This window comes from Dasypus novemcinctus, chromosome 5, assembly GCF_030445035.2.
Source record: "Dasypus novemcinctus isolate mDasNov1 chromosome 5, mDasNov1.1.hap2, whole genome shotgun sequence".
In the NCBI taxonomy this organism is placed as follows: Eukaryota; Metazoa; Chordata; class Mammalia; order Cingulata; family Dasypodidae; genus Dasypus; species Dasypus novemcinctus.
In genome coordinates this window covers 132059462-132082707 of record NC_080677.1, presented here as the reverse complement: position 1 = coordinate 132082707, position 23246 = coordinate 132059462, and the positions used below count along the sequence as shown (strand labels likewise).

At 40.1% G+C, this 23246-nt stretch overlaps 1 protein-coding gene across 1 annotated transcript in view; it reads right to left on the bottom strand.

The window, feature by feature from the left end:
• The window catches only part of RHEB (Ras homolog, mTORC1 binding), a 69584-nt gene extending 52527 nt beyond the window's left edge, over nucleotides 1-17057 (bottom strand). Inside the window, exon 1 of the mRNA XM_004476297.3 lies at nucleotides 16553-17057. Coding sequence (XP_004476354.1) covers nucleotides 16553-16604 — 52 coding nt within the window. The 5' untranslated portion in view covers nucleotides 16605-17057. The remainder of the gene's footprint in view (nucleotides 1-16552) is intronic.
• Nucleotides 17058-23246: the final 6189 nt, after the last annotated feature.

Genomic DNA, 23246 nt, shown 5'->3' with positions numbered 1-23246 from the left:
TACCTGATTTCAAGATTTACTAGAAGCCTATATAGCTGGAAAAAAAAAATGAAGAAAAGGCTTTAAACAATTTTAAAAAGAAAATATCCAAATGGTCGATAAGCACATGAAAGGGTAGTCAATGTGATGAACTGAATTGTGTATCCTAGAGTTTGACATGTTCTTGGTCTTAGGTCTTGGTCTGCATTCTGGTAAGTTTGTACCCACCGTAAATAAAATCTCTTCAAGATGTTACTTCAGTTAAGGTATGACTCAAATGAATCAGATTGAGCTTTAGTCAGGATTACTGGGTTCCTTTATAAGCAAAGAGAAAATCAGATAGAGGGAGAAACCATGAGTAACAGTCAGAGACATAAGTCAATGGATCCCAGAAGAGAAAGGATAAGATGCCGCCCATATGTGTTGTCATCTGACAGAAAAATCAGAGAACACTGGCAGTCAAGCCTAAAATACCAGTTTTCTGGGAGAAAGCACTGCCTTGCCGATCCCTCGATTTTGGACTCCTCCAAGCCTCAAAACCATGAACCAATAAATTTCTGTTGTTGACACCAACCCACTGCATGGTATTTGTTTTAGCAGCTAGGACATTAATATACTTAATATCATTACTAACTAGGGAAATGCAAATTAAAATCATATTAAGAGAACACTACATACTCAATTAAAATGGTTAAAATTAAAAGTACTGACAATACCAGTGCTCGAGATGTGTGGAGCAACTGGTACACTCACACATTTTTAGTGGGATGCAAAATGGTAGAGCCATTTTGGAAAACAGTTTGGTAGTTTCTTACCATATGAGCCAGCAATCCCATTCCTAGGTATTTATATAAGGGAAATGAAAACTTAAAACACAAAAACCTGTATGTTTATAGCAGCTTTTTTCATAATTGCCCCAAAGTGGAAACAAACAAATGTCCTCTGAAAGATGAATAAACAAATTGGGTTAAATCCATACAAAGGAATATTAATCAGCAATAAAAAGGAATTACTACTAATACAAACAACGTGGATTAATTTCAAATGTGTTATGTTAACTAGCAAAACTCAAAGAGCTACATAATATATAATTTCATTTCTATAACACTGTGGAAAAAACAGGGATAGAAAACAGATGGGAGGAGGGGCTGACTACAAAAGGGCACAAGGGAATTTTGGGAGCTGATGGGACCATTCTATATCCTGACTGTAACCAGTTACATGACTGTGTTTTGACAAAATTCATTGAACTGTACATCTGAAAGGATGAATTTTATTATATTATACCCAAAGTTTAAAAAAAAAAAAAAAAGAATCTTGACCTTTACCTCAACGATACACAAAGCTAACCAGGGAAGCACATGTGGCTCAAGCAACTGAGCTCTCATCTACCACATGGGAGATCTCGGGTTTGGTTCCTGGTGCCTCCTAAAGAAGACAAGCAAGACAGTAAGCTGACTCAACAAGAGACATAAGGAGGAAAACATTAATGAGAGACACAACAAAGCAGTGAGAAGAGGTAGCTGAAGTGATTAGGCACCTCCCTCCCACATGGAAGGTCCCGGGTTCAGGTCCCAGTGCCTCCTAAAAAACAAGACCAGCACACAACAAACAGACACAGTAAATGCAAACAATAAGGGGTTAGGGAGAAATAAAATAAATCTTCAATTAAAAAAAAGTTAAACAGAAGACCTAAACGAAAAACTAAAACCATAAAATTAGAAAAAAACATATGAGATCCTCCTTTCAGGTAGACAAATATTTCTTACATATGATGCAAAATGCAGAGGCCATGAAAAAAAAAGTAACAAACTGGGCTTTATCAAAAAGACAAACGTCTGTTCTTTGAAGTATACTGTTAGAGAAATGAAAAAGGAAGCCACAGGCTAAGAAAACATATTCATCATTTACCTATCAAAGCTTTAAATACATAACAATAAAAAGAATCCAGTAACAGGCAAAAGATTTGAACACAAAAGAAGATATATGAATGGCTAGTGGATATATAAAAAGATGTCCATCATTAATCACTGGGAAAATTCAAATAAAAGCACAAGATACCATATTAGAAAAAGACCAACTTTCTCCCTTTGATAAAGATGGCACAGTGAGATGCTTCAGGGCATTGTCTCCCTATAGAAACTCTGAACAATCAGCAAGAACTGGCAGAAATTTCTTTCTGGACTGCATCAACAGGAAGACAGCTGAATCTAGAATAAGACTACACAGGGGCAGATATAGCTCAGTGGTTGAGTGCCTGAATCCCATGTACTAGGTATCGGATTCAATTCCCAGTACCTCCTAAAAAAAAAAAGAGTAAGGCTACTTAAGAACAGTAAGGTCTGATGCTGCCCCAGCTGGCCCCTCCCACTCTCACAGTGCAGATCCCTGGTCCTGATTCCAAGGGAGCAGAGTAATCCTTGTGTACATACCAGGAGCATCATGATAACATTAAAATTTCACAATCAGTGGTTCTGGACTCACGTAATATGTGACAAGAACTACATAAAGGTTGGAGAGAGAGGTAGAGGATAACAGTTTTTGTATACTACTGAAATGAAGTTGGTATCAAAGCAAACAAGACTACTATAAAGCTAGAGTATTAAATTTAAGCTCCGTGGTAACTACAAAAAATACTGGATAATGTGCTCAGACAGATATTGGAGTACACGTTGCCAGGGGTGGGGCACAGGGGAATGAGGAGTTAATGCTTTATCAATTTCAGGTTTCTATTTGGGGTGACAGGAAAGTTGAAATGGAAGGTGGTGAGAGTACTACAATATTGTGAATGTGATTAATCCCAGTGAATGTTATGCTTGGAAGTAGATGACATAAGAAAGTTTATATTGCAAACATGTTTCCACAATTTAAGGTAAAAAATAAAAAAATAAAAAATAAAAAACCAAGCAGTTAAAGAGACAATGACAGTTAAACGCAATTCATGATCCTGGATGGAATCTAGTAAAGGAGGATAAAAGGCTTTAAGGGACATTACTGGGACATATGAGAAAGTTGGAATATAGATTGTAAGCTTTCTAAGTAAACTCCTCGAATTTGGTAACTGAACTTAAGGAGGCTATATTAAGTACCCTTGTTCTTCGGAAATGTGCATGGCAGTATTAAGTGTTCAAGAAGTATGATGTATACAATCTAAACGCAAGTAGAAAATGGACTGGTAAATAGACAAAGATATAGAGATAGAATGATATAGGCGAAGGGCAAAACATTAGAAGTCATGAATCTGGACGTCTGTGGTTATAGAGGATATGTTAAAGCTCTCTGTATTCAGTTTGTATTAATGGTTCAAATGCTTTGGAAAATAATTCTTTTAACATTATGTTCTTATCATATATATGACCCCCAGCAATCCCATTCCCATGTATTTACCAAAAAAGAAACGGCTCAATGTCCAAAGACATACACAAAAGTTCGTAACAGATTTATTTTTTAGGTTCCAGGTCCAGGGACTGAACCCAGGACCTTGTATATGGGAAACTGGCACTCAATCACTGAGCCACTATGGCTCCCCACAACAGCTTTATTAACAGTAGTAAAATACTGCAAACAACCTAAATGTGCACCAACTAGCTAATGGATAAACAAGTTATGGTATATCCATAAAATGGAATATTAGTCAGCAATAGAAAATGGAAGAAGGTGGTGGAACCCATGTATGTATAAGAAACACATGAATTACAAAAACATTGTTCATTGAAATACATCAAACAAAAAGAGTGCATTACTCAATTTATGTGAAATTTCAGCACAGAAAAACTAATCCATAGTGAAAGAAAGCAGATCAGTAGTTGCCTGAGAGTGTGAGAGTGGGGCTGGGGATGCAAGGGATTAACTTAAAAGCAATATGAAAGAATTTCCTGGGATGACAGAAATGATTTATATTTTCATCGGGACATAGTTTTGGCAAAAACTCAGATCTAACTTTACACTGAAAATAAATGCATTTTTATTATATGTAAACTATACTAATAAACTTGATTAACAAAGAACAGAAAGTATGAAAAAAAAGAGGAAACATTCATTATTTTTTACTTAGTATGATAATATATGTGACTTTAGGCAGCTTTCCTGAGTGTTTCCTCTTCTAAAAGTGGAGTTAATAATAGTGCCTATCTTATAAGGTGGCTATGAGGATTAGATGAAAACACATACAGAACATCTGGTATATAATGCTCAATACATCAATACATGTCATTATTATTAGTACTACCATTATCAGTAACTTCTCTTAAAATAGAAATAATCACCTTAAGAGAATAAAGCAGTCATAATTATATATAATAAATGAATCTGAAATTTTATGACATGCAGTAAGAACTTCAACTAAAGCCTAAAAATAATACAAAAAATATCAATAAACATACATACTCCTAAAGTAAAAATTACTGTTTTAGTTATTCATCACTATAAAACAAACCACCACAAAACTCAGTGGCTTAAATCAATATCCATTTTATTTGCTTATGAGTCTACAATCAAGACGTGGCTCTGCTGGGTGGTTCCTCTGCTTGTCTTGCTTACAGTCACTTCTTTGGTGCCTTTACTGGTGGGCTGGATCGGGATTAAACTCATCTGGGAAGGTTGGGCCTTCTCCCTTTCCACGTGTCACCTCCATAAGGCCTCTCCTGCCTTTTATTTGAGACTTCAAAAGAAAAACACAAAAGCAGGAGATAACCACACTTCCTAAAGCTTATGACTCAAAACTGACAATTCATTTCTGCTGCGTTTTTTGTTTTTTTTTTTAGTTACTGGGGGCCAGGGATTAAACCTGGGACCTCTTATGTGGGAAGCCAGTGCTCAACGACTGAGCCACATAGGCTTCCCTGGGTTGGTTTTTTCTGTTTGTTTTTTCAGGAGGCACCAGGAACCAGCCTCAGGACCTCCTGTGTGGGAAATGGGTGCTCACCCACTTGAGCCACACCTGCTTCCTCTGCTGCATTTTATTGGTTAAAAGTGTCACAGGACCAGTTCAGATTCGAGGGGAAGAGAGTACATAAGGGCATGAATAGCAGGTGGATAGTGGTGGTTCTCTGGCAGCCATCATTATAACCAACACCAATAAAACTGACTTACGTTTGGAAATAGCAGAAAAAGACTGCAGCGTCACCTGGAGTTATAAATGAACTGAAACCTAAATATATCACAGTTATTACAAGGACTAGAATAAGAATGAATGGTACTAAAGGCTTCTTTATTCAATTATATGCTAGAGGCACTTGAGTAGAAAATGTGTAGTTTAGTCAATGATAGCACTGGTTGTTGTTGCTTTTTTGAGGATGTAGGGATGATGTGTGTATATGTATCGGTGTCACCAAAGAAGCTTTCTGAAGTATTTAAAAAATACTTACCTCACCATTCTAATTTTAAAGGGGGGGAGGGTGAAGAGGGGTGGGTATTAAGAGTTCACGTGTTTTGAAAAAGTGCTCCCATGATTTTAATATGCATACCCATAATTCATATACCCATCATATATATGGTCAGATGAGGGCATGTGATGCAGATAATCCAAAACCTGTTTATCAGAATGTACAAGTGAGACACTATTTTACAAATTCACAAAATATTTTCACATGGATTATCTTACAAGTTCCTATGAGTTAAGTTAGGTCAATATCATCTCATTCTTTTTCACACACCCCTCTCCAATTTTTAAAAATTACATGCCATGAGAGAAAAAGGGGAAAATTAAGGGGCAATTAATATTATATGACAGGGAAGCTGACGTGGCTCAACTGATAGAGTGTCCATCTACCATATGGAGGGTCCAGGGTTCGATCCCCAGAGCCTCCTGACCTGTGTGGTAATCTGGCCCACGCGCAGTGCAGGAGTGCTGTGGCACGCGCAAGGAGCACACCCCACAAGGAGAGTCGCCCCATCCAGGAGTGGCACTGCACACACACAAGATGACAAAGCAAAAAAGAGATGCAGTTTCCCAGTGCCATTGGATAATGCAAGTGGACGCAGAAAAACACACAGAAAGCAGGCAATGGAGGGGAATAATAAATCTTTAAAAATATATATATATTATATGACAAAGATAAGCTGGTAAATAATCACATAAAATTGGTTCATAAAAATCATTATTCCTTGAAATACTTATAACATGCTTTCTACTGCCAAAACTGCAACACAGATATATTCCATTGAGTGTGGAAATAAAAGGAAATAACTTTACATTATTAACATGAAGATCTGAGTTACAGAAATAAACAATTTTATGAACTGTTAGGGTCATTAAAAAAAAGACCATGGAGGGAAGCAGCTGTGGCTCAATCAGTTGGGCTACCATCTACCATATGGGAGGCCCTGGGTTTGCGTCCCGGGGCCTCCTTGTGAAGGCAGGCTCACCCACAGATGCCACAGAGCGCCGCCTGGCCCGCAGGCACCGCGGAAAATCGACTCAATAAAAAAAGGGAGACGAGCAAAAACACAGAAGAGAGCGCAGCAAATGGACACAGAGAGCAGACAGCAAGCAAGCCGCAAGGTAGGGAGGAAATTAAAAATAAATAAATAGACACAGAAGAATGCACAGTAAATAGACACAGAAAGCAATCAGCAAAAAGTCACAAGGGGGGGATTAAAAAAAAAAGACCATGGAACTGTTTTCTTAAAGACTTTTAAAATAGGATATTCAACTCTGTAAGATGATTTAGAGATAGTCATGTTGAAAGGCAAAGGATAATCCTGTAAATTGCAGGAAATTAAACATTTGGCAACAATGAAGAATGATTTTTGCTAGTTTTGTGGCCAAAACCAGGGAGAAGGCAGGGGCCCTCCAGGGGTGATGGCAGGGGTGGGAGGAGAGCTAAAAAACTGCAATCAGGAAAGAAATTCTCCATATATTAAAGAGCATTAAGTTTAGGATTGATCAAAATAGTAACAACCAAGTAAGAAGAACACAGAACAGACATAAAATAAAGCATACTCATCAGTTGGCATGGTTAAAAATATTCATATTTATAAACGTTTTTTCTTCAAAAGTTCTTAAAAATCTGTACCAACCACCTATTCTTCAACATACCGATGCCGTCCAATACCGTGGTTAGTCCTGAGATGTGCTGTAATGTAAAGTACACCCAAGTTCTCAAAGATGTCATATGACAAAAAGAATGTAAAAATAACAACTATATCCATTTCATGTTGAAATAGAATTTTGGATATTAAATATATTAATTTTACCTGCTTCTTTTTACTTTTTAAATATGGCTACTGAAAAATTAAATTTTTATATGTTGGGGAGCAGATGTAGTTCAAGTGGCTGAGAGCCCCCTTCCACTGTACGAAGATTCCCAATACCTCCTAAAAACAAACAAAGAAAAAAACCCAACTTTTATCAGGGAGCAGATGTAGCTCAGTAGTTGAGCGCCTGCTTCCCATGTATAAGACCCTGGGCTCAATTCCTGGTACCTCCTCAAAATATATATATATTTATATGTGTGACTTGCATTATATTTCTATTGGATAATGCTATTCTATACAATAATTTAAGGGAATAGGAACATTTATTTGTATAAACTTAGCTCTCTACCAGAAGGACTTCTATGTCTAAAATAATCAAGGGTAGTTTCATTTTGTGTACAGTCCAATTTTTTTCAAATTTCCCCTCCCCCAAAGCAGGAATCACTAAAACATCCTTGATGAACTTAATAAGCTTAACAAACAACAGTTTCAATTATTCAATCTTTTGGGACTGAAATCTCTCTGAATAGCTGATAAAAACCCTAGGATTGTTTCCCCAGAAAATATGCACACAATTTCAGGGAGCTCTTGAACTCCAAGTTAAGAACCTCTACCCCAGAGGATGGCAATGTTTCCCAACACTGGCAATGTTTCTCAACAATGTTTCAGAACTGACAGGAACGCTCTACCTGTGATTTGGAGTTCTGAGATGATTCACAACGAAAACATTGTCAACTAAAATCCCCAGAAAATTAATCCAGTTATCTCAGCCTGTATTCACACTGGTTATTTTTCTGAAACATAAGCACAAGACTTACACTGTAACTTGACTTTCTGTGGTCGGTCCTCCTTTCTCCTGAGAAGGAGAAGCCTTCCTGATGTTCTGGTTCAAAATCTTTGCACAGCTCTCCTTTATTATACCAGGCATTCCTGCCACCTGGTGTACACAGGGCCCACTACAAGCCAGGTCAGAAATTCAACATAAAGGAATTTCCTGTCGGAAGGATTTGAAAATCCACAGAGGCCATCAAGTGTTAAACCGTATTTTGATGTATTCAGTTTTCCAAGGACGCTCTGAACCCTCCTCCATCTTGAGGATAGCTAGAGTTGAATTTTCACCCTTTATTCAGTCACTCACACAAATCATAACTGATCAAGAGAATCTGTATTTTAAAATAAATTCCAAACATGATTAGGTTTTAAAACAGCAAAATATCAGCCAGATATATTTATATCTGAGACACAGTATCACAGAAATGGATTTTCATTTCAATAAAACTGTATTAACTGTAAAAGCCATATGCCTTCAGATGTTCACAAATTATTTAGTGACAACATGCAGTTAACATTAAATTTCAACTTGTAAAAAAGCAAGATCATAAATCTTATTAAAATACTATTTTGTTTCAAATATTCCTGAAGCATCTTTCTGCAAAGCAAGCAAGCAAAACAAAAACAGAAAAGGGGGGTAGGACAGAGCTGCATGGGGTAACTCAATTATATAATTTAAAATACATTTAGGAAGTTAATTTTATCAGTTTTTTTTTCTCTCTCTCTCTTCCCCCCCCCCCCCCCCCCCAATTGTCTGCTCTGTGTCCATTCGCTGCATGTTCTTCTGTGCCTCCCTGTATTCTTGTCAGGGGCACCTGGAATCAGTGTCTCTTTCTGTAGCGTCAGCTCTCTGTGTGCGCTGCACCATTCCTTAAGGGGTGCACTCCTTGCGCGTGGGGCTCCCCTATGCGGGGGACACCCCTGCCTGGCAGGGCACTCCTTGCGCGCATCAGCACTGCGCATGGGCCAGCTCTACACAGGTCAAGGAGGCCCGGGGTTTGAACCACGGACCTCCCATGTAGTAGGCGGACGCCCTAACCATTGGGCCAAGTCTGATTCCCTCTATCATTGTTTTTAAATCAACCTGCTTTTTAACCTGCCTGTAGCACTCAACACAACGCTTCTAGCACTTCCTGTCCTAAACTAATGAACTTAAATTTTAAATTCCAACTTTTTTTTTTAACCAGAAGCCCAATACACACTTAAAGATGTTAGGGGAGGCAGTTCTGCATTTTGTGATAAAGATGCTGTTTTTACTTATGTAAGAACCTCTGTTCTCCTTTCATCCTGATATTTATATTCTAAAACCACACTGACATATGGGTCCTGGTGTACTGCCACCTTTGATAATTTTTAATAATCTTTGGGAGCCTCATCATCATCTAGTCAAAAGACAACAACTCACCCCAATTTGTACCACCATCAGTCACAAAAATCAACTGGCATTTAGATATCCTAATCTCTCAACCATTTAGAAACTCACCGCTTATGACTCAGAATGAATCATTTCCTAAAATTCCTGCTAGGCTCTGAATAATCCAGCTCCTGACTACCTTTCCAACTTTATTTCAGATTCCTACCTCATGTTTTAGCTCTTCCCCCTTCAGTTCTCAACCATGCCAAGTTCTTTCCTGCCTTGCCATACTTGTCTCTTAAAATGCTACAGGGCCTCTCCTAGGAGGCTCTCCCTGGATACCGTCTAGGATACAGTCACTCTGGATTCAATTTTGCACAAGAGAACAGCAGCAAAGCAGGTATTGTATACCACAGTTCAATGGTTCTCCTGTGGTCTGTGGACCTCTAAGAGTCCCTCAAGACCTTTTCAGAGGGTTCATGAGGTCAAAACTATTTTCTTAAGATATTACTTGCCGTTTTCACTATGTTCGTATTTGCACTAATGACATAAAAGGAATGCTGGGTAAAAATGATAGCATTCCGTAGCATGAATCAAGACAGTGGTTAAACTGCACTGCTAGTCATTGTATTTTTCGCTGTCATGTTCTCGCAATAAAGGAAAAAATAGTAATAATGCCATTTTCACTTACATCTTTCAGGAAGCAGTAAGAATTATTCATTTCATTAATTTTCGAACCTCGAGTACATGTCTTTTTAATATTGTGCATGACAAAATGAGAAGTATGCACAAAGCACTTCTGGTGTGGTTGTTGCCAAGAAAAGCACTTGTGTAAATTGTCTGAATAATCTCAACTAGCTGCTTTTAACATGAAACAGCATTTTTACTTCCAAGTACAACTATCATTTTAAATGTGGGTAATTTGGCAGACATTTTCTTGGAAATGAAAGAAATGTGACTGTCACTTCAAGTAAAAATGATAGTAGTTGCCAAATTCAAGCTTATAAGAAGGAATTAGAATTTTGGAAAACCTGTACACTCAGGTAACTTAAACAGCTTTCCAGTTCTTAAAACTTTTCTGAAAAAAAGCAGCAGTGATGTTAACGAACATGATTTTTTAATATTCTTATATTGAAATATGTCAACACATGGAAGATCTGCATAACCCATGAGGGAACCAATACTTTCTAAATGACCAATGTGTGAAGTTACTAAGTCAGGTACAGTTTTGTAAATGAGCCATTCAAAGTATAAAACACACCAAGGGAGGATACTACACCTAAGCTGTAAGAAACTACTACTGAAGGAGTTCTGGTGCATATCAAAAAACAATATCCACTGTTACCTGAAAAAACTATTAAAATACTCCTCCCCTTTTCCAACTACCTATCTGTTACAAGGCTGGATTTTCTTCATACACTTCATCTAGAACAATATACTGCAACAGACTAAATTCAGAAGCAGATCTGAGAATCCAACTGTTTTGGTAAATCAGACATTTAAAATGATTTGTAAAAATTGTAAAACACATATCAAAATCTTTCCTGCAGAAATTGACAAGCTAATCCTTAAGTTTATACAGAAATGCACAAGACCTAGAATAGGCAAAACAATCTTGAAAAAAAAAATAAAGTTGAAGATTCATACCTCTTGATTTAAAAACTTTTTACAAAACTACAGTAATCAAAATCACATGGTACTGGCATAAAAATATATACAGCTCAATGGAATAGCATTTAGAGTTCAGAAATAAGTCCTTACATTTATAGCCATTTGATTTTTTATAGGGGTGCCAAGAAAAGTCAATGAGAAAAAAATAGCCTTTTCAACAAAGGGTACTAGGGGAACTTGATATCAAAATGCAAAAGAATGAAATTGGACTCCTACCTCACACCATACACAAAATCAACTCAAAATAAATCATAGGGAAGCAGATGTGGCTCAAGCGGTAGAGTTTCCGCCTACCATATGGGAGGACCTGGGTTTGATCCCTGGGGCCTCCTGATGAAAAAGAAGGGAAAGCGTGCCTGTGGAAAACCAGTGTCCGCGCAAGTGCCCTCGTGGTGATCCAGGGCCCATGCAAGAGCCCATGCGAGTGCCCGCATGGTGAGCCAGAGCCCTATGCAAGTGAGTCACGCAGCAAGATGATGACACATCAAGAGAGACAAGGAGGGGAGTCAAGGTGAAGCACAGCAGAAACCCAGAACTGAGATGGCACAACTGACAGGGAACCTCTCTCCCCATAAGAGGTCTCTAGAATCGAATCCCGGTGAATCCTAGAAAGAAAATGAGAAGAAAAGACAACACAGATAGCAAAAACAGCAGGGCAGGAGGAGGGGAAGGGGGGGGAAATAAATAAATAAATCTTAAAAAAAAAAAAAGACCTAAATATGAAAGTTAAAATTATAAAACATTTGGAAGAAAACAGAAGTGAATCTAGTGACCTTGGATTAGGCAATGGAATCCTGATGTGACATCAAAAGGCCAAGTGACAAAAGAATAAATAGGACTTGTGTTTCAAAAGACACCTTTCAAAATGAAAAGACAATCAACTGATGACTAATAAACTGTGGTATGTTCTCTTAATGGAATATTACTTTGCAATAAAAAAGAATGAAGGGAAGCAGATGTGGCTCAAGTGACAGGGCTTCCACCTACCATATGGGAGGACCCGGGCTTGATACCTGGGGCCTCCTGGTGAAAAAGAAGAGCCAGTGACCGCACAAAAGAGTCATGCAGCAAGATGATGGTGCAACAAAAGAAAGAGACAAAGGGGAGAGTTAAGCTGAAGCACAGTAGAAACCAGGAACTGAGGTCACACAGCTGACAGGGAACCAATGTCTCTCCACATCAGAGGTCCCCAGGATCAAATGCCAGTGAATCCTAGTGAAGAAAAAGTGAAAAAGAGAAGACAAAAAGAAATAGATACAGAAGATCACACAGCAAATGGACACAGACAGCAAAAACAGCAGGGTGGGGGATGGCAGATGGAGATGGGGGAAATACATAACAAAATCTTTAAAAAAAAAAAAAAAGTACTGAGACATGCTATTACATGGAATGTAGAACACATTATGCTAAGTGAAAGAATCAATCACAAAAGGCCACATATTGCATGATTTCTTTTTCTTTTTTGAGGTACCTGGGGCTGGGGATTGAACCCGGAACCTCATATGTGGGAAGCCCACACTCAACCACTGAGTCACATCAGTTTCCCTGAGTTGGTTTTTTCCTCCGTTTTGCTTGTTGTTTTTGTTTTGTTTTTTCAGAAGGCACCAGGAACCTCTATCTAGGAGGTGGGAGCTCAACCACTTGAGCCACATCCTCTCCCTGATTTCATTTACATGAAACATCAAGTAGGCAAATTCATAGAAACAGAAAGTAGATTAGTAGCTGCCAGTGGCTGAGGGGGGAGGAGAGATGGGGAGTTACTGCTAATGGGTACAGGATTTCTCTTTGGAGTAATGAAGGTTAACTATGGATAGAAATAACCCACATGGACACCAAAATAACATACAACACTGGCAAGTTATAATCATAAATAAGAACTCTAATTGTCCTCTCATAATGAACAATGAATGAGACTGAAAAAGCTGAGTAATTCTAAGCTTCAATACAAAGTGGCCATTACAAGACTATTCCCATCACAATTACACAACATCAAAATGTTATTAAAAGGCTTACCATACAATTTTATTTACTGGTAGACTTTATACATGACAAATATTATTTCCACCTTTCAATTTTTCAGTGAAATGTGCCACAAAAGGACAGGATAATTTAAAATAAACAGTAAAATCAAAGCATAATCTGGTTGTATTTATTAGGAACAATCAAATATTTAATATCTTTTCTTATCAAGTATCTGAATCAAATAAAACAGCTTCCTTATGATCCAAGAACATTTTGATAAGGTAGTAATTTGAGTTACTTTTGCCTTTACCAAAAACCCACAGTAGTTAATTCATTTTTCATTTTTATGATCGTTCACATTCCTGTGATTCCTTACTTATTAACCTCAGAGGTTTACATAAGGCAAACAAGCTCTTCATTGTCTAATGGTAAATTAGATGATCAAAACTCTCTGTAATAACACTCCAGGCGAAAGATACAACTGACTTCATTTGAAAATAGCTACCTGACACTACAACTTTAACTTGATTGTTTAGTTACTTCCTATCATGGACAACTTGGTTGTACTAGAAACAATGGAATTTAAGGGCACTGGTACATCAGGCAATACCATATCCATTAACACACTTTCTGAAACTCATATTGAGTTACAGGTGACATGTCCTTAAAAGCTTTCAGCTGTAACTACCAGAAAAAGTACCTCTTCTTAAAAGGAGCTGTATCAGTTATCTAAGGATTATATATTTTTCCCTATTGGTAGTTTCATCAGTTGTTTTAAAAAAAAAAAGACAAAATTTGAAAGCCAAATACTAAAACAGCCATAGCTGTTACCTGAAAGTAAACTTCTAAAATAAATTTTATGACAGGACAAAATCAAAATGACAAGCATTCTATTTGTCAAACTAGCATATCTAATCAAGAAAATGTTATAAGAAAGGCGTGGTTTCTGAACCTTTTTCTATAACTCCTCACCCCCCAATTTGACAACACAGCTTAGCAACACAAAAAAATCACAGCCTAGAAACACATGTTCTCAAAACTTCTCTAGTATAGCACCACTTGTGAGCAAAAATGTCAGTAAGCTGTGAGAAGCCTGAACTTACTTAGTGAAAGGAATTAGGGAATTACTTCCTTCTTTGATGCTGACAAAAGACATACACACACACACACAAAATCCCACAACTACAAATATCCTGGTTCATAATAAAAGTAAACAATTTAAAAATTTAACGCAAAAACCAGGAACAATTTAACCTAAAATATCTGTTACTTTAATAATCACTACACTTGAAGATAAACATGGAGAAAACGGAATAGTATCTAGAAATATAACATTGAAAGTACAGAAAAACTGGGACTAAAACTTGTTCTGTACCCCTCTAGAGGAGAATTTAGCACAGTATTGTAACAAAGAGCTGTTTAAAATAAAATGTGAAAAGAAGGCTAAGGAGGGGACTTGGTACATCTGGATCTTTAGAAGGATGCTGATTAGGAGGATGACAGAATGGACTGTCAACCAGACATAAAAAAATTTATTTAGCAAAACAGTGATAAAACACTAGACTGGTCACTTAAGACTAGAATCACCATTCAAAAACTTAAAGGGGTAAATAAATCAGAATCTTCAGGGCAATCGCTTAGGTTGAAATCAAGAAACCTTGTACCCGAGGGTAGATAGCACCTGTAACTTGATTATTTGGTAACCTGCTGTTTTAAGTTATTTTGAATTGTTTTAAATTAGCTGGCACTTCATATCTGATTAGAATACGAATACATCCCGCCCTTGAAAATGCAGCGGAGGAAATAAAGAATAAAGAGAACAGAGAGAAGCAAGAGCCTGTAATTCACATTGCCAATAAAGGTTGGATCCCAGGACTCAAGTGATTTTGAAAGCCTCCATTTGATGCGGGTCACTTTATGGCTGCAGCTGTAAAGCCTGCACCCATTCTACCCCCTACCCCTATATACCTATAGTTTGGTACTGTGCCATATCAGAGTCACCACTATGACTCTCGGCCCCCCTTGGGTCTACATAAGCTTCTCTCAGCCTTTGGTTTCTTTCCCCCCATTCCTATTTTTTCTCTCCCCAAAGCACTTTGACGGAAAGAGATGATAAAAGGATGAGTAAGCATGTTGCAGCTCATCTTGGTCAAAGAGCACAGACACTGGCACCGGCGGTGGAAAATGGGGGTGAAGAAGCGGAACAGAAAGCTTAGTTGACCCAACGAACGCACAGTTCCTATCACACTTATTGTTACCTCTTTCAGCAATTACTACAGACTTCACAACACCCCACACCCCACCCCGGCAATGTGGTCAGTGCTTATTTTCTTCAGTTACTTCTTAAAAATCTTAAGAGATAAATGTTATTTCTCCAAGCTTCCGACTGTAAAAGACAATAAAGCCTCAATCTGAAGCATGGTTCATTTCAACCATTCTTTCTTCTCACAGGATAGAAATCTCATTCTTCTGACACCCCGTCCCCCGCACCCTACCCTACCCCAGACTACCTCTATTCAGCAAAAAGGCTGCCAGGAACAGTTTCGAATGCAGGTCAACCTTTGGGGAAAAAACTTTTTAATTACTTCAACAACCTGGTTACAAGGACTTGACCTCATTTTTTCCCGGGGAAAAAAAAAAATAGGACACTGAAAGATGAGAAGTTTCTTCCTATTTTGGCCGCCGGCAGTATCTAAAGGGCTTCCGGAGAGTTGTTAAGAATTTCCTTCAGAAGGAAACTTGCCCTCACTAGCCAAAAGGTGCTTTAAATTTAAATCTCTAGGTTTCTTTAAAAGGCTGGACTTGACCACAAGGTGCTGTTTCCTTTGTTAACAATTCCAAAGACTTTATGGGGGGGGGGGGGAGGGGAGGGGGTAGACTGCTGGCTGAGATCTAGAGAAACTGCAGCTACAAGGTTGAGAGAGGCGTGATTTCTCCCTTTCGGAAGTGCTATGCAACACACTTCTGGCGGAGAAGCAAAAAATCCTTGCCCCCGCTTCAGACTCGCACCAGAAAAAAACCACGAACTCCTTCCGACTCAGGGGCTCCCTCGGAAGCCCCCTCCGGCGTCTTCCACGCCCACATCCTCCCGCTCGCCTTCCACACACACACATCCTTCCTCCGCCTCCAGGCCGCCACCTGTCCGCCCCGACTCGAGGAGGGCGCCAGGCTCCCGCAACCTCCTCGCCTACCCAGCAGCTGTCCCGCGGGGCCGAGGGCCGGGCCAAGGCAGCGACGTCCCCTGCTCCGGCCGCCGCCCCGATCGCTGCTACCCTCCGCTCAAAATGGTGGTGGCCGCCGCCGCCGCCGCCGGCCGCCTGGTTATGAAACACGCGGCGCGACGCCCGCCCGCGCCCGGCCACATGGCCGCGCCGGCTCCAAACTTCGCAGGGCCCACACCGGGCCCGGGGCCGCCTTCGCCTCTGGCGACTGGAACCCGCGGGGCGCTGTGCCCCGCCGCCGGCCAATCGTCCCAGCGCCCGGAGGTGGCGGAGGCGCGGGGCGAGGCCCCGAGGCCGGGAGTGGACGCGAGGAGGCTGCTCGGGGCCGGCTACTCACCCACAGACCGGTAGCCCAGGATGGCGATCTTCCGGGACTTGGACTGCGGCATCTTCTCAGCCTCCACAGCCCCGGCACAAACCACATCAACGGCGGCGGCGGCTCCTGCTGCTGCGGCTGCTGCTGAGATCGGCGGCGGCAAGCGACATACACAGGAGGGGAGGCGGCGGGCGCGGGCTGGGGCTCTCGCGCTCTCTCCCCCTCTACCCCGCTCTCGAGTTACCCCCCTTTTCACTCCCAACCGCCCGGAACCGACCGCGCGACACGGCTCCCCTCCCCCCACAACACTCACACGTGACGCGCCCCTCCCCCGCCGCCAGGGCCCTCCCCCGCGAGCCGGCTGTAAGGGCTGTGCCCCTCCCCTCTGCCGCCGCCGCGTCCCCTGGAAATATATGATGGATTGCGTTTGGGACGCGTTTTACTTAAAAGGGACCAAAAAAGGGTCGTTGAAATTCCTTACGAAGAGTCACGACTTAAACTCGCTGCGTCATTACCCTCCCACCCTCTTCCGCCGCTTATTAATTACGCCAGTTCTACCCCAACGCTGATTGGACATCTCCCGCCCACCCGGACGATGACGCGACGGAAACTCCGTCTCCCATTGGGAGTGGCGAGGAGGCGGGCCCGGGGGGCGGGCCTTGGACTTGGCCGCGAAGTCTCCCCGCCTTTTGAGCTAAAAATAAATTCGGGCTGGGACCTAGCAGACCAGCACCAGGGTGGTTTGAAGGCTTTGAAACTTAAAAGGGGTGGAGGACGGACGGTAGAGGCGAAGAGAAAAATAGCTCCCCAGCGATTGGTCGGAGATGGCCTGGAGGCGGGGCAAGGAGTGGGAGGTTCGAATGGTAGGACCGGAGAGCCAAGCTGCGGGTGAAGAGGCGGCGCGAGGCGGCGGCCGTTACGCTGAGCGTTTAAGGCTTGCGTTGTTCCTTCGGCATTTTTTAAAAAGCTCTTTTGCTATATTAGCGATTAGGTTTCAGGATGTAGGTGATGAGTAAGCGTCACCCATGGCTGAAGGACAGTGGGAGGAATGGAATCTTTGTTAATTCAAAATATTATGAGTTTTATTTTAAAAGTGTGAATCTCAGCCTCCATATCGGGGAGTCACCAGCTCTGATGTCAGCTTTCATGCGGAACTCACCCCACCTTCCAGAAAATAGTCCCTTTGTATTAACCCCGTTTCGAAAGTCAACTCATCTTTTGTCAAGACTTGTGTGTTTAACTCCGTAGACGACTTTTAAAGATCAGTCATTTTTGGATGAAAACCTTCTAGGACCTGTCAGGATCGTCATGTGGAAAGGCCGAGACTTATTTAATTCTGGTACCTGGAGACTTGACACCAATAAAGGAATGTTGGCATGTTTTCTACAAAAGGATAGACCAGAAGAACTTGGATTGGGACCTGTGTAGAGAAGGGAAGCCAAATCGAAAGGGTGGCCTTCTTTAATGGAAAGTAAAATTGAAAGCCAGGCCCTAACTAAGGAGTATACGATGAGAGTTTTTTCATTCAAGGAGACTTTCTAATCATGTTAGATTTAGATACTCTCGAACTTGGTAGTTGTAAAATAAGCAGATACCCTACTACTGTTATTCCCTGGCTATTTGACAGCGTTTACCTGAGGAGGGAAAAAAGTGGTTGCGAGGGACAAACGCCTTTTAATCCTTGCAGTTCACTGCTCATTGCCCTTTCCCAGTGAGCACCAGAGAGGAATGAATCCCCAGGAAGCTGAGTGACTGGTCTTGAGTCCCTGGGTACTAAGACATAGATAGAGGTGACCATCCCATAAATATACCTTGTTGAATTAGAATTTTAACTGCCAAGGCAGAATCTCTTGGACTTTCCCACTGAAGCTCTCCTAGGAGAGAACGGTACATTTGTATCTTCAGAAGGCTACAGGTGACCTCAAGCAACTAGCTATAAGTGTTAAGGATATTTTAAGTTCTATGTTTCATCTTAATGAAGTTTTGCATTTTTTAAATTAGTTTAAACATTTTAAATCTTAAAAGGGACACTCCATAAAAATATCCTGTGGGTTTGAATATTCCCTATCACACTCTTTTTTGAAGTGCTGCTGGTAGACTCATTGATAAGCTATAAAAATCCATTTAGTGAGTGTTATGTTTTTTTTAAGCAGGTTCCAGGACTTGAACCCGGGACCTCCTACATGGAAAGCAGGAGCTCAACCATTGAACTACATCCTCTCCTCCCCTTTTGTTTTTGTTTTGTTTTTGTTTTTTTAAATACTTTATATGGTAGAAATACAGCAAAAATAGTTTTTTGTTCAAAGAGGAAAAAGTATACTGCTATGGTCACGGTTCTAAGTGTCTCTGGCTCCTCAACTGTGCACTGTAGTGTAGGTTGACTTCAACTGTGGCTTCTCCAGCTTCAGTCATTTATCAAAGCTAAGATAATACTATAAAGATACATGAAGAAACAGAGCAGGTGAAAACCAAGCTTGATGATGGCTTCTTTCATGTGACTTGACTTGCCCTTGATTCTGTATTTCTGTTGGATCAAATACTCCCATGTTACCACTCGGCACCATAAGGAACCGATATATATTCCAAGTGGCAACAGACAAGTCGAGAAGAAAAATAAACCAGTGCAATGAAATGAGCTTTAATACAGTCACAATGGTATGGCCAATCAATTCTGGAATTGCCCACTTGTTTAATTTCGAGCAACATGATCTAGTATTAATGTAATCACATTCTAAATCACACAGTGTAATTATGAAGTAGACGGAGAGGAAGATGAGTGCGCAACAATTGAGGAGGGTGAAGATGAACACCACCGCCTCCATCCTCCCCCATTTCGTTTTTTAGTAGAAAGAATAGAATAGAAAATTGTGTGTTGAGCATAGTAAGGGTAAGCATCATTACAGGACACTTTGATTAGGTAGACTAATAGAATGCTGTATATGTATTGCGCACTGAGTTCCATTGTAAAATGTGTTTCCTGTCATGGGCTGCAGTCAAAAATTTTGGAAGCATTGCCCTAGCCTCGGAGTATTAGTCCAGATTGAGAAGCACAATTATAAATGATAAACCCATTCAAGGAATTTCCCAACTATCTTAAAGTCCTTCAAGATTAGACCAAAGGGTTTTGAAGAGCCTTTTGTTCCAGAGTTGGGAGAATTTGTTTGGTCTAAGAAATGATTCAAAATACCTAAAATAATAGAGATTTATGATATGAATTCATATGGAAATAACTGATTGAAACCAGACTGTATAGGTACATGGTTGGAAGAAAAGAACTTGGTTCTGTATCCAAAGTAGCTCTACTGATTGAGATTATCTGTTACTCTTTTAAGCAGTGGGAGTCGCCACTAATCAATTTCTTTTCTGCAGACTCTGCTTATTAGGATGACTTTTGTAGCATCTACATGCTGCCTTTTGTCTGTTTGCCTGCTAAGAACTATCTCTTCGTTTAAATTCCAGAGAGAGGACATGACTGGTTCAATTAACCATAATCTCTTGAATCAGGGGTTCATGCTGAATTTATAGATTAGCCAGGTAAGCCTCTGCTGGCCTAAACCTCTGACTTTGGTGGCTATGGTGGTTATTTGAAGCTTGAACTGTCCAGTTTAGTGGGATTTTTATTGACTTTCTGTGAGCATTTTCAATTCCAATGACATGATTTCTATTTCCAACATAAATATATACTTTTTAATTATCAGAAATAATATACAAAACATTTTTCTACCATTAAATCAGACTAAGAAAAATAAAAGTAAAAACCCCTAGCATACTTTTTTTTTTTACCAAAAGGATATTCATGAAAATATTTTACCTTTTTACAGGTGAATAGGTGATCCTAAATGAAAATAAACCAAGAGGTTTTGTTGTTGTTGTTAAAGATTTATTTTTTATTTGTCTCCCCTTCCCCCCGCCCCGCCCAGTTGTCTGCTCTCTGTGTCCATTCGCTGTGTGTTCTTCTGTGACCACGTCCATCCTTAGCAGCAGCACCAGGAATCTGTGTTTCTTTTTGCTGCGTCATTTTGCTGTGTCAGCTCTCCGTGTGTGCGGCGCAATTCTTGGGCAGGCTGTACTTTTTTTGCACTGGGCGGCTCTCCTTAGGGGGCTCACTTCTTGCTCATGGGGCTCCCCTATGCGGGGGACACCCCTGCGTGGCAGGGCACTCCTTGCACTCATCAGCACTGTGCATGGCCAGCTCCACACGGGTCAAGGAAGCCCAGGGTTTGAACCCCGGACCTCCAATGTGGTAGGCAGATGCCCTATCCATTGGGCCAAATCCACTTCCCTGTTGTTTTGTTTTATTTAAATATTTGATGAAGGAAGACTGGAAAAGAATTAGACTAATCTTAATCTTGGCATAAACCAAATCAGATTGTTCTGTTATGTTTCATATAGGATATTTTTCAAAATCAAACAATGCAGATTTGGGGAAGCATGCTAACATTCCATTAAGTGGTTGTCTTTTTTGGAGTTATAGGGATAGAGCCTACTCTTGTGGGTGTAAGAGGGGTTTCCTCCAAAGGGAATTAATAGCCCTATCCTCAGGCATTCTTGGATGACAAACCTGGGGAAGGCAAAGCCCCCTGATTGTAATTGGGATGAAGGACAATCTAACTCTCTAAAGCCTGGGATCAGATTGACCTGAATTCTGAGGTGCAGAGATGTGCAGAAATACCCCAAGAAGAAGGAAGCATGCTAGATCTAACCTCCTGGAGGGTAGGCCATGTGTGAGGAGGAATTCCACTCAGCAAGGAACTCTGAGGTCAGGTCGAGGACTATGCCATAGCTGTAAATTGTTCTCAACTATCCTCAAATCTTCAACAAATTTTCATTAAAAGTTAAAACCTGTTTTTTGTGGGCTGTGGAGTTTAAGAGATAAAGTTAGCCTTTCTCTGACCCCCAAGGCCAAAGTGGAGCATTCACCAGCAGAGGGCTGCTGTGTCCAGCTGAGCAAGCCTCCTCCTGGGGGTCACCAGGTTAGATCACTGGAGCCGTCTAACATGGGATTTGTTCCGAAGAACCTGTGTGACATCACCTGGGGAATGCTTGGAAGAGCCAGGAGGCTAATTCCTTGTAATAAAACAGATAATGGCTTGTGCCACTATAGTTTGGATTACTATGTTCTTTAAATGTGCCTCAGATGTGGAATATAGTCACAGTTTTAATAAGCTACTGAAAGATATATGTAAGGGACATAGTCACTCTTGGTTTATTCTCCTGATGGAAGAATTTTTTCCAACACATTGGTCTCCAGGAAATTTCTTTGGTGAGCATGCAGGGAAAAAAAAGAACTGTTTTTAAACTTTTTAATTTAAAAATTCAGATAACTGAGCTTGGCTAATATGCACCATAGGAGTGACCATGGCACCCTCAGTCTGTATGACAGATGGTTGCGTGTCTTAAGACATCCTGATGGGACTTCCACAACAGCAAGGTTGACAGCACTGCCCTCCCTGATTAGTGTTCAGAATATTATATTGCTTTTCACATGCCTACTTATGAGGAATTATAGAATATATTAACTATTTTTTACTAAATTAAGCTAAACCTCATGAAATGGCATTGGCCTTAAAAGATTTCCTTCAAAGAAACCATGAATCATGTCTGACAAAATTACCAAAAAAGGAAAAATTAACTGAAGTATTTAAAATATGGATTTACATTCACTGTCATTAATGATGACTAAATGAAACTTTAGCTAATGATACAGTAAATATTCCTCTCAAATAGTAAGGTGTTTAAAACCTAGGCATCCAAAATATGAAGACAAACTTTATATATTTTTCTGCAACTTTCTTATAGTATGGAAAATTTCAAACATCTCGAAGTAGAAAGGTTAGTATGATGAACCCCAGGTCCATCACCTTTTAGCTATAGCCGCCTGTATTTTTTCTTACTATCTACATCCTTATCACAGTATAGGAACTTAAGAAAAGAAAAAAAATAGTCTTTTATAATTACCATTTCTATTGTTCTTCATTCTTTCCTGCAGATCCAAAATTCCATATGACCTTATTTACCTTCAGCCTGAAAAATTTGTTAGTATTTATTGTAGTACAATAGCATTTATTGTAGTATATATCTGTTGGGAACAAATTCTTTCATTTTTTTTTTATCTTAATGTATATTTTATTTCTTTAACTTTTATTTTGAAATAATTATAGATTCACAAAAAGGTTCAAAAATTAATAAAGAGGTCCTGAACCAACCTGGTTCAGGTTGATGGGAGAAGTAAAGCAACCTCCAGTGGCAACATCTTACATAAATGTAATACAATATCAAAACCCAGAAATTGAAATTTATTCAGACTTTACTCTGATATCACCAGTTTTACATTCATTTATTTGTGTCTGAATGGTTCTATGCAATTTTATCCATGTATAGATTTGTATAACCGAAACTACAATCAAGGTACCAAGTTGTTCTATCACCACAAAGATATCCCTCATGCTACACTTTTTTTTTTAAGATTTATTTATTTATTTCTCTCCCCTTCCCCCCACCACCCCGGTTGTCTGTTCTCTGTGTCTGTTTGCTGCATCCTTTTTGTCCACTTCTGTTGTCAGCAGCACAGGAATGTGTGTTTCTTTTTGTTGCATCATCTTGTTGCGTCATCTCTCCGTGTAGGCGGCGCCATTCTTAGGCAGGCTGCACTTTCTTTCACCCTGGGCGGTTCTCCTTACGGGGCGCACTCCTTGCAGGTGGGGCTCCCCTACGC